Raw genomic sequence first — 11,999 nt, forward strand, 5'->3', positions numbered from 1 at the left:
CCAGCCCCGAAGCCCTAGGCGGGGACCCTCGATTGGACGTCCCCAGCCTCCGGGCACCTGGCTCAGCAGGAGGCCTCCGGCTCGGGGCAGGGCAGGGCCGGCGGGGGTGAGCCGGACCCCGCCTGCCGCCCGAGCCCCACCGAGCCCTCGGAGCCCACCGATGGGGCACCGGCTCCGCGTGCCTCCTCGCCTGGCCGCGCCCATCCCGGCGCCCCGAGCCACGCAGAGGAAGATCCCGGTGCAGTGACCCGGGAGCCGCCGAAGACTCAGGGAGGCTCGGGGACCGGAGCAGCAGGAGGTTCCCCGCACCTCCAGGCGCTTCCTGGCAGCTCTTCTTGCCGTGCCAGAGGCTCAGCCCGCCATTCCCAGGTAGGAGACACCCCAACAGACTTGGGGAGCTGGGTAAAGTGGGGTAGCCGGAAGAAAAGGGTAGAGGCGGGGGGAGGAAGGCTCAGTGATGCTTCACACCACCAGAGAGAGTTAAATTGAGCACCTACTGTGTGCCAGGATCATCTGGCCACTTTATATACTTAGAGAAAATTGAATGCGTTGAGCGCCTACTATGCATCAGGCTGGGTGATCGACCCTTATCCCAAGGAAGAAAGATACATTAAACTACTAAGTTTGGTGGTAGGAGCTTTGTGTTTAAAAGATCTGGAGTAATAGTGCATTTAAATAGGAGGAAACTAAAGCTCAAGGAGGAAAAGGCACTTACCTTCAAACACTCCCATCCCTCTGGAGCCAGCTGCAGCTTCATTGCTGTGGGGGTGCAGGGATGGGCTGGTTGGTGGCCTCCCCAGCCGTGGCAAGGACCTCCCCTGAGGAAGGAAGGTTAAGTAGCCTCTTTCTTATCCAGAGTTCTTATGCATTTTGTTTGGTGCAAAGTGAGTTTCCTGGATGATTCTTTCCCAGGAACGGTTTCCTGTACACAGCTGGTGGGAGGGCCCCCCAGGCAGCTCTGTGGGCCTCTCTGTGCCCTCTCCTCCCCTTACCCCTAGCCCCCGGGATAGTGACAAAGGATGTCCAGCACCACATGGAAGGTGGGAGCCTGGCGAGCTCGGGGGCCTGCGATTCCGGCTTCTCTGGTGTCAGAGAGACAAGGTGGTCTGAGGTCCCCCCAAGACTTCTGCCTGCACTCCAGTCCCGCCCCACCTGGCTGCTGCAGGCGGCCCCACAACTGCCAAGGGAAAGTGCCACAAAGAAAGGAGCCCAGCATTCGTTCGGGCTTGGTGTGTGCCAGGAGCGCCGGGTCTGCCTCTGCGCTTCTCACTGAAGCCTCAGGGCACACAGTGGGTTTGTTTCCACCATACCCATTTCACGGAGGAGTAATCTGACCCCTGGTAGGCCCAGTCATTTGCCGAAGAAAGAAAGATATGGAACTGTGAGGTTTGGTGCTAGCAGCTGGGCTGGCGAGAGGCAGAGCTGGTTTGCCGGAAGCTGGTGCCTGCCGGCTTTGCACCGTTGAGCTGCCAAGGGTAGTGAGGCTGGCTCTGCCAAGCTCTCAGGACTCCCTCAGTGTGGGGCTGGAGGCGGGGGAGGCGGTGTGTGTATCCTCGGAGCCCGGGTGTGCCTTGGTGGAGGGGACGTGGGGCGCACACGGGGAGGACACGTCCGTACTCTTGTCTTGCGGTCCCTGCCCATCTGACCCCTCCATCTTGCAGGCAGGCCCTGGGGGAGGGACTCAAGGTGAATCCACAGGTGCCCGTGGTGCTGGGAGGTGGCCGGCAGGGTTTGGGGAGCGTCCTGGGCAGGGAGCCTGCCCCCACTGCCCGTGGGGAGAGGGAGGAAATGAGACTATGATATGCCTCAGGTCATTCCCTGCCTGACGCCAGCTGAGGCCTCACTGAGTCACACGCTGTTTTGAAAAGGACTCAGTTTGGGCTGGGGTGGACTCAGTTTGGGCTGGGGTGGGTTTTCGTGGAGGTGAGAGCACAGGCTTTGGAGCGAAACAGCCCAGTTCTAATTGCAGCCCCGTCAGTCATCTGCTGTGTGAACTGAGGCAAGTGACTTAACCCCTCCGAGCTTCAGGGTCCCGGTCACCATCAGTCAGGTGGTTGATGGCAGTCCCCTCCTCACGGGACTGCGGTGTAGTCATTGCATGACGGGTGCCTGCTTGGCTGTGGTTACTGTTCCCCAGGACGGCTCCGCCTCCTCTTCCCCGGGGGGGCTTTCTGCCTCTCAGCCGCCCCCAGAATGGCCCTGTGGCAGGGACAGCAGTCACAGTACTTGCATTTGGGTCCCTGCGCTGCTGGCCGTTGAGTCTCCACCTGTCTGGGCCTCCAGGGCAGACCCTGAAGTCCCCAGGGGCCTTCAACTCTGTCTGCTCCTCACAGCGTGGGGTCCGCATGGCTGAGGACTGCGGAGCAGGTGGCAGGGGAGAGACGCTCTGCCCACGGGCCTCCTCTGGGGGAGGAGAAGGGAAGAAGGATGCGGGGGCGGGGGTGGAGCCCACGGAGGCACTGTCACCTGGCGTCCAGGTGTCTAGGTGTCTCACACAGCCCCACGTGGCTGGGGCCATGTGAAAACTCAATCTTCTCTCAGAGAAAAAAGCCACTGTCTTTCTTCTTCTTCTTCACCCCTCTCTCTGTCTCTCCGACTCCCTGCCTCTCCCTGCCTCCTCTCTCCCGCTCTCAGTCATTGGTGTCAGCTCATCTGTAACAGGAGCTCTGGACTGGAGGCTGGGACAGGGCAGTGACAGCGACAAACACTGTCCCTGGGGGCTGCCAGCTCCTTTCCTCTCCTCTGTCTAGACAGGTGACCACCGGTAGGTTCAGGCTCCCTGCAGGGAGACTTGGGAAGGAGGCTGTCATGGGTGGGGCCTCTTTTCCCCCACACCTCCGCTGAAGGCCCTCCCTGATGGAGGCCGAAAGGGCTCCCTGGTGGCCTGGCGGCCCCTCTGTCCACGGCCACCCTCAGGCGTGCCCTAGGGAGGGTCCTCCTCAGCGCAGCCCCCGGGCAAGCCACGCAGGTCGGAGCTGAGGGGAGGGTCCCAGAGTGGGGCTTCTGGTGAGCCCAAAGACAGACCATTTGCCAGTTGATTCATTCATGGATCATTTATTGAGCACCTGCTGTGTACATGGCATGGCAGTCCTGTGAGATAAATACAAAGATGGCTTTAGGCATGAATTGGGTGGGGGATGAGGGGTCTTGGGCTTATTGTTACCACCCAGGCTCCCTTACTAACGCGTAGCCTGGAGCATCGGGGCTCTTGTTTGTGAAACCTCACGGGGAGGTGCTGTATCCCTAGCACAGGGCAGACTGCCTGGGGTCGCATCCCTCCTGTGCACGTTACTGGCTGTGTAACTCCGGGCAAGTGCCTCAGTTTCCTCACCTGTAAATTGGGGGTTAATACCGCTTGCTTTCCAGCAGTTATGAAGGGGTGAAGTAGGCTGATATGTGTGCAGCACTTAGGACACGTTGGCCTTTAGTAACTGCAAAATAATGTCCCCTTTGCTGATTTCCATACTTAGCAGGTACTTGGCACACAGGGTGGCCTTGGGTAATGGCAGTCCTTGTTGTCGTGGCCCCAGGCGCAGTCAGCGTATGCTGAGCGGCTGATTGTGTGGTCTCCTTGCAATTCATTCACTGAGGTCAGCTGGTAGCTTGGAATTGGCCCTGGCGGGAGTATTGAGCCATGGAAAATTGACAAATGCTACCAATCAGGGCTTTTAAAAGGGTCTTTTTGAGAGCTGGCTTATTGTACAGGGGCTGGCAGTTGGGCAGGGTGAGCAGACAGGGACATCTGCCAGAAGACTGGCACACGGGAGGTCTCTCCACCTCGAGTGGCCGTCTCAGACTCTCTCAGCGCCGCGGTAGAAAGTTACGCGGTTGGAGAGTGCCTTTGGAGTGAATGGAAGAGACACTCAGACAGCTGGCTTGGGGCACCCAGGGGCGGGGACTGAGTCTCAGCACACACAGCCCTTGGTGTGAATTGAAAAACGATCCCTCCTCTGAGCAGAAACCCCCTCCTCTGGGTTGCAGCCCCCCACTTGCCCACCCAGCTAGGTGCCTTGTGCAGTGCCCAACCTGCACCACCTGTGGCGGCCTGCTGAGGGCCAAGGGGAGTGATATTTCTGCAGGTCTGTGCCCATTTGCAGTTCCAGGGTTGCAAAGCTCTCCTCTGGAGAAGGGAGGGATTCCTGCTGGGGTGGGAGAATCAGGCCTCAGAGAGGAGCTGGCATTTGAGCCAGACCCTGAGACATAAGGGGAGGGGCGTGTTCTGGGGTAGGGGCTGGTGTGAGCAGACCTCAAACTAACTAGGGAGGACGGGGTCAGGACTCTGGGGGGCGTGCTGGTGGGTAGGAAAAGAGGTTGGGCTGGGCTGTGAGGTTTACTTGTCCCCGCTTGAGGTTTAGAGCTTGGATCCACTTCAGCCTCTTGGTGAGGCCAAGACGCTGCCATAGATGGTTCCGGATTTGTCCCAGAACCATTAACCCCTGGAGTTGTGAGGGAAGCTTGAGTCACCCATGGTGGGTGGATGTGGGACAGTCATTCCCCTGTCCCATGTCCTCTAGTCCAGGCTTCTGGGACTCCGGGAGGCGAGTGACCTCCTGGGGTCCGGGAGGTGCCAACCTCTGGGCGGGACGTGGAGAGGCTGCTGGTGGCTGTGGCAGGAGGGGGCCCTCCACATGCAGGGCGCAGGAGCAGCCCCGTGGGTTGGGCTTAGAGCGCCAGGTGTGGACGCAGCCTTCCCTGTGCCATGTCCTGGCATCACAGGTTCCTGGGAGGCCAGAGTTGGTGAGGATGGATGAACCAGGGAAAACGGATTCTCACAACAGTTGCCGTTTCTGAGATCTCACCATGTGCCAAGCCCTTCGCAACAACCCCACGAGTGGGGCTCACTTTACAGATGAGACAAGTGACTCCCAGCGCGGTGAAGCCGCTTGCCCAAGACCAGTAGTCAGCGGCAGAGTGAGGGGTGCCCCCGGCCGTCCTGTGCTGGGATAAACCAGTGCTGAGTGGACGGAAGGCGAGTGGGTGGGTGGGCGCAGGAGCGAGAGGGCGTGAGCGAACGCGTGGGCAGACCTCCAAGGCCGGGTCGAGGGCCTCCTGAGCCCTGCTCCCCTCGCTTTTTCTTGCAGGCCCGAGCCATGATGAAGACCCTGTCCAGCGGGAACTGCACGTTCAGCGTGCCCGCCAAGAACTCCTACCGCATGGTGGTGCTGGGCGCCTCCCGCGTGGGCAAGAGCTCCATCGTCTCTCGTTTCCTCAACGGCCGCTTCGAGGACCAGTACACGCCCACCATCGAGGACTTCCACCGCAAGGTGTACAACATCCGTGGTGACATGTACCAGCTCGACATCCTCGATACCTCCGGCAACCACCCCTTCCCCGCCATGCGCAGGCTCTCCATCCTCACAGGTGAGGCCCGCCGGGGCCGGGGCCGGGGTGGGGGCCGGGGCGGGGCCGCGCGGGGTGTGGGCGCATGCGCTTGGCATTTCGCGCTTCGCGCGTGTGTAGCCATCGTCCGCGGCGGCGCTCACGCAGGCCCCTTGCGCAGTGCGGCTCGGAGAGGTGTTGCTGCTTCCCAAACTAGTGATGGCGTCGGGGCCTCCGTTCCATTCTGTTTGACGCTGCATCGGTTACTGGTGACCGCGAGGGCCGCCTTCCCGATCAGCGACTGCCACAAACGGGCGCTGGGGATAGTCCTTTCGAGGGAACGGAATGTCCGGGCTGCGGCCTCCCTCCTCTGGGCGGTGACCCAGCAGAGCTCTGGGACCCAAGGTCAGACCACAGGGCCCAGGGCTCCTGACACCCCAGGCCTTTGCTGCCTCTCAGAGAGGGGAGGGCAGGACCCAGGCAGTAGTCAGCCACAGGAAAGGGGCCTGGTGACAGCAACGGTGACAGTGACGGCTGCGCTCACACCTGCCAGGAGCTGTGGGCCTGGCCCTGTGTATTTATATAATCCTCACAACTAACCTAGGAGATAGATATTTGCCTCCATTTTACAAGTGGGGAAACTGAGGCCTAGAGAGGCTAGTAACTTGCTCCAGTAGGTAACACAGCTGGTCAGTGCCAGTCTGGCTCCTGTGCCCTTACCAGGAAGGGACCCCACAGCCTCTCAGCCCCGTCGGGAGCCGTGGGATGGCCAGGGGGATTGTGGGGACTAAGGGGCACGTAGAGACGTGGGCTGTGCTGTCGTTTGCGTTGCTTCGCGCAGGTCAGTGCCTGGGGAAGAGGGCAGGCCCGCAGACCTGTCTGCCTGGGTCTGAGTTCTGGTTCTGCTGCTTCCTGGTTTTGTATCTCGGACCAAGTGACTTTATTGCACGGTGCTTCAGTTTTCTCGTCTGCAAAATGGGCATCACACCAACACCCATCTTCAAAGGTCATCGTGAGAGTTGAATGAGTTAATGTATGTGCAGTGCTTGGTGAGCAGATAGTAAGTGCCCAATAAATGCTGGTCTTACCGTGAGTCAGCATGTACAGCGTGCCTGCTACGGCCTGCACGGGCAGTGACAGGGAAGGAGTGAGCAAGTAACTCTCAAATAACCCCCCAAATCGAGACACTTCCACACCAGGAAACCCATGCATGCCCAGCCTGAGCGCCCTGGGCAGATGGCTTCCTCTTCCAGGCTGTCCTCACTGCCCGTGTGACCCAGATAATACCCTCACCCCCGACCCTCACACCATATTTTGGAGAAAGAGTGTGTAGATAGAAGAGCCCTGGGTCGAACTGGGTTCGAATCCTGACTCCACCGCTTGGTGACTGAGATGAGTGACCAGAGGCACACTGAATGCATCTGAGTCAGCCTCCCCGGCCGCACAGCGTGGCTGTGAGGCCAGCCTTGGGGAGGGGACTGAGACTAGTGACAGAGGAAGGGAGAGAAGCATAGCGGGAGCCCGTGCATGTTTTCCGCGTTCATTTTCGATAACACAAATAACAAACGAACACCTGCCTGCAAACATGCCAGCTTAGGCTAACACCTCTTCGACCCCCGTCCGCAGTCCCAAGCCCCTGCCCCTTCCCAGGGTGGCCACCCTGGCAGTCTGGCGTGGACTCTTCTGGGCCCCACGAGCGCATCGGCATTCGTCTCTGCGTCCCTGCAGTGGGGAGTGTTTTTGTCTGTCTCTTTGATGTGCGTGCCGCATTCTGAGCACATCGTCTGCCGCTTGCTGTTTTCACGCACCCGCCCATGCCTGGTTTTCCAGCCTGGTCTGCTGTGCAGGAAACTCTGAGAGCCATTAACTCCACTGGCAGCTCTCCTTCCCGCTGCCAGGGGGCCGGTCTCTGAGGCTTGGCATCGCAGTCTAGCATTTGAATATATCAAGGCCACTGAATCCTCGGGGGCCCAGGATTAGCCCGACGGGATGGCATTTGGCAGCCAGGCAGGATGGCTGCCAGGCTGCTGCTGCCTTGCAACTGCCTTTCGAGACAGCCCACACTGCAATCCCACCCATCCCTTCAGCCAAGCGTGGTGAACACTCGCCATGTGCCGGGCCCGGGCGGACGGGGACGAGTGGGTGACAGCCTCCTCCCCTGCTCCAGAGCTCACCGGTTGGAGCACACTCTCGGCCGGAACACGGTTCTGAGTGTGGCACGTGCCCTTGCAGGTGGGGTGCACAGCGTGCTCTGGGGCCCAGGGGAAGCAGGCGGCCGTCCTGCCAGGAGCTGGCATTGTTTGACTCTCCTCTTGAGAACTTGGGCCACTTGCTGACTCCTCTGGGCCTCAGTTTCCTCATCTGTGAAGCAGGGATCTTGTGTGTACACCACAGGATTATTAAGGGTTTAAGCAAAAGTGAGGAAGGTGCTTCAAAAATGCAGTGGTGATCTTTGTAGTAAGATCCGGAAATTGGGACGGAGGCGCCAGCACAGACGGCTCCCCCCACTCCGCCTTCTCCACGTCAGTCCTTGTGTCGGATTCAGCCTGTCCTGATCGCCCAGTGAGTTACGGAGGAGAGAGCGTGGGCCTCGGCGGCCATCGTTCACTTATTCACTGCTCGATTGATTCAAGAAGCAGAGGGTACCTACTGCGTGCCGGGCTTGGGCTGGCTGACAGGCCGCATCGGGTTGAAATCTCAGCCTAGCCACGTTTAAGCTGTGTGATCTTGGGCAGGTTGTTTGCCTCTCGGAGCCTCAGTTTACTCACCTAGAACACGAAGGTAATAAAAATCTCCCCGACAGAGGTGTTTTGAGGAGTCCAGGGAACGACAGGCCCGGAGCGCGTGAGCGAGGCCCGCCTCTCCATAGGTCCTTACTCTCATCGTTGACACCCAGGGTGCTAAACACATGCCACACTCCATTCCTTATCTCATAAACCTTCAAAATAATCCCACAAGGCCGTGTTTTCACCTGCATAAGACAGAGGGAGAAATAGGTTTAGAGAGGCTACATGACCTGCTCAAGGTGACGTGGCTGGTAAGCGGTCTCAAACTCCTGGCCTCAAGTGATCCTCCTGCCTCGGCCTCCCGAAGTGCTAGGATTACAGGCCTGTGCCACGGCGCCCGGCCCTGTGGCTGGTAAGTGGAAGAGGCAGGACGCAAATCATGCTTTGATCAAGTCAGGCGGGACCCTGCTCTCAGGGAAATACACCTGTCGTCATCCCGATACATCCACTCGAGTCACCTACCGTGCAAGAACATGTGAAATGAGTTAGCTGTATTTGAACCAGGTGGTGCCACATATTAGCTATGTGACCTCAGACAGGGGATTCAGCCCCTCTGAGCCTCAGTTTCCCACCTTGGAAAATGGGGAGAGTAACAGCGGCTACCCCACAGTGTCGCGGTGAGGGTCCAGTCAATTACGCCTGGTGACGGGCTCAGTGCGCCAGCGAATGTGAGCTGTCAGGACTGACGGTCTGTGGCGGGGAGTGGGGTCCGAGCCAGCCCGTGCACTCACCACCTGGGGCTCTCTCCCGCAGGTGACGTCTTCATCCTGGTGTTCAGCCTGGATAACCGGGAGTCCTTCGACGAGGTCAAGCGCCTGCAGAAGCAGATCCTGGAGGTCAAGTCCTGCCTAAAGAACAAGACCAAGGAGGCAGCGGAGCTGCCCATGGTCATCTGCGGCAACAAGAACGACCACGGCGAGCTCTGCCGCCAGGTGCCCACCACCGAGGCCGAGCTGCTGGTGTCAGGGGACGAGAACTGCGCCTACTTCGAGGTGTCGGCCAAGAAGAACACCAACGTGGATGAGATGTTCTACGTGCTCTTCAGCATGGCCAAGCTGCCGCACGAGATGAGCCCCGCCCTGCACCGCAAGATCTCCGTGCAGTACGGCGACGCCTTCCACCCCAGGCCCTTCTGCATGCGCCGCATCAAGGAGGCAGACGCCTACGGCATGATCTCGCCCTTCGCCCGCCGCCCCAGCGTCAACAGTGACCTCAAGTACATCAAGGCCAAGGTCCTCCGGGAGGGCCAGGCCCGGGAGAGGGACAAATGCACCATCCAGTGAGCGGGGACGCTGGGGCGGGGCTTGGGCAGTGCCTTAGGGAGGTGGCCCCAGATGCCCCCTGCCCACATCCCCCCACAAGGCCCCAGCAGCAGAATCGTTCAAGGACCTTTGGCTCAGACGGAGGCTCCCGGGCGCTCAGCCCTGTACGTTCACCCGCCTTCTCGCCACTTCCCTCCGAGTCCTCTTGGCCGTGGCTCCCCCATGGTTTCAGCTCCTCCGTGGGACAACGCATCCCTGTAGGACAGGAGACAAGTTTGGGAGATGTCAGGAGTTACGCGGAGGCCCAGCGCGGAGCCTTCCTGCCCGTGGGTCTGAAGGAACGCTGATGCCAGAGAGACCAGGGTCCCTGCATCCAGCGGAGCCTCCAGGGGCAAGTCGCAGGACGAGAGCAACACCCCGGAGCCGGATGCGAGAAGTCTCCGCTCTCGTGGTGGGAGACCCAGCTTGGTCTGGGTGGCGGCTGGGTGAACCGCCCCCAATCCTGAAACCCCTGCCCTCTGGCGCAGTCTACTCCCCTCCCCTGCACATGCACACGCGGGTCGCCCCGCCCCTGGCCTGGGGCACGTTTGAAGGGGCGTGGCCATGCGCTTAGACCACGCCCATCTCTTGACCTCGGTCCTCAGCCTCCTCTCCCAGGTCCCTCCCTCTGATGCTGTGCTTCGTTGTTGCCGCCATTGCCATGCTGTGTGTGTAGCAGTAGACATGGGAATCATCGTACTATAAGAGCCTCGTCGCCCCTCCTGGGCCGGCCCTCGCCCCGTTCAGGTCCACCGCCTCTGCCGGGGACACCTCCTTCCCCACTCCCAGACGGGGCTCCCTCGGCCTGCCTGCAGCTAGACACTGACCTCTGTGTTGAGCTCCACAGTTTACAGACACTTGCACAAGCGTGGGGCGGGCAGGCCAGGGCGGCTTCTCCTTCATCCCCCGGTTTCACGGAGGAGACAGCTGAGACTCGAGGGGGCGTGACATACCCCAGGCCCCACCCCTTCGCCCTAGCTAGTTCAGGCCAGAGCTCTGCCTAGAACTAGGCTGTCTTCTCCCGTGCTTGTTCCTCAAGCATTTATTGAGCACCTACTGGGTGCTGGGTCCACTGTGTGCTAGGAAACAAAGAGCGTCTCCAGCCCTGGCCTCTGCCCCACTGCCTTCGGCAGGAGCAGTGGTTGGCAGGAGCAGTGGGGGCCAGAGCTGAGCTGGGAGAGGTCTGGCAGAAAGCTCCTAGGGGGCCTTTTCCTTGTGCCCGGGGTTGGACTGTGCTGGATACCACCATGGACTCAGGCGTTGGTGGACTTCGAACCTGTAAACCAAAGGCCCTTGTCGCAGCTCTTAACAAATATATTTTATATTTTAATCTCCTTAAAAATACTGACGTGCAGGGCCAGAGGGAACCTTAGTGATCATCTGGTGAGTTTCTCTGAGGCCCAGAGAGGGTAAGTAACTTGCCCCAGGCCACACAGCAAGTCTGTGAGTGGCAGAAGCAGACTGGCTCTGGGCATTCAGTGTACCCCACAGTGTGCTCCTCTTCTGATGGTGTCTAATCCGGACCCTCTCCCTAGGTCAGTTGTGAGGGTTCTGTAGATACTGTGTACATATGTCCATGTATATACATGTACACACATGTGGACACAGATGTACAGACGCCCTGGCCCAGCTCTGCATACCTACACCTGCACCCAGCCCTGGCCCCTGTCTGTGTCTGTGCTCAAAGCAGCAGCTCCGACCCTCCCTCCATCCCCCCACCCCCACCCCACCGAGCCCTCTGAGCAGACCAGACCAGGTACCTTGGCCACGCAGGTGTGTGGCTGGCCTCACCCGGTTACAGCCCCTGCCCTGGGTCTCCGTGTGCACTATCAATTAAAATGGGTTTGTTACAAAGCCGTGTCCTTGACTGTGTGTATTTTCTGTACTTCCAAGAGAAAGTGTGCGTCTTCCCCAGCCAAAGCTGCCTTCCCTCCCCCAGACACCTGCCTGGTGCCCTCGCCCTGTGGGTGAGCCCCCAGTCCCTCTCCAGGTTTAAATAGGGGGAGGGATAGAACCCCGAGATGGGAGGTCGTGCCCTCCCTCAGCCCTGGGCCCTCTGGGGTGTGTGTCCTGAGTTGTCCTCGTCCCTCCGGAGGAGAGGCCCCGTGTGTCAGTTCTTGCAGTTTCCTGGAGAACGGTGGTTTTGCGCCCAGGGGACATGGGGCAATCAATGTCTGGAAACAGCTTTGATTGTCCAGACTGGGGCTGGGATGCTACCAGCATCTGGTAGGTAGCGGCCAGGGCTGCTGTTCAGCATCCCCCAACACCCAGGTCGTCCACGACTGAGAATTAATCTGGCCCCAAAAGCCCGCAGTGGGTGGCCTCACTTAGACTGTCACTCCTGGGGCAGGACACCGCCCACGTCTGTGTGTGATGGACACGTTGGACAACTTTATGGATGGTACTCGTGGGGACACTGGGGACACAGCGAGCCCTCCTGTGAAGTAGATGGGACGAGGGAGAAACTCTCGACCCCGAACGACATTAAATGTGCCCCCTGGGCAGAGGGAGGGGAAGGGGCGCGTGCTTTACAAGTGGCATCTCGTGCCGTCCTGTCACCCAGCGCGATGGGAAGCCTACTCAGAGTCACCTC

The 11,999-nt window shown here is 59.8% G+C and overlaps 1 protein-coding gene across 1 annotated transcript; it reads left to right on the top strand.

The window, feature by feature from the left end:
* The first annotated feature begins 250 nt into the window (after positions 1–250).
* RASD2 (RASD family, member 2) lies at positions 251–9,501 on the top strand. The gene is made up of 3 exons (XM_012644711.1): positions 251–369; positions 5,082–5,361; positions 8,859–9,501. Exons 2-3 carry the CDS (start codon positions 5,091–5,093, stop codon positions 9,386–9,388), a joined length of 801 nt encoding a protein of 266 aa, XP_012500165.1. The 5' UTR covers positions 251–369; positions 5,082–5,090; the 3' UTR covers positions 9,389–9,501.
* Positions 9,502–11,999: the final 2,498 nt, after the last annotated feature.

This window comes from Propithecus coquereli, unplaced genomic scaffold (genome assembly GCF_000956105.1).
Source record: "Propithecus coquereli isolate 6110/MARCELLA unplaced genomic scaffold, Pcoq_1.0 Scaffold218, whole genome shotgun sequence".
In the NCBI taxonomy this organism is placed as follows: Eukaryota; Metazoa; Chordata; class Mammalia; order Primates; family Indriidae; genus Propithecus; species Propithecus coquereli.

Coding starts and splice junctions, on each gene's coding strand:
- RASD2 (XM_012644711.1), top strand. CDS start 5,091: ATGATGAAGACCCTGTCCAGCGGGAACTGCACGTTCAGCGTGCCCGCC. Junction 5,362..8,858: donor CAGGCTCTCCATCCTCACAG/GTGAGGCCCGCC, acceptor TCTCTCCCGCAG/GTGACGTCTTCATCCTGGTG.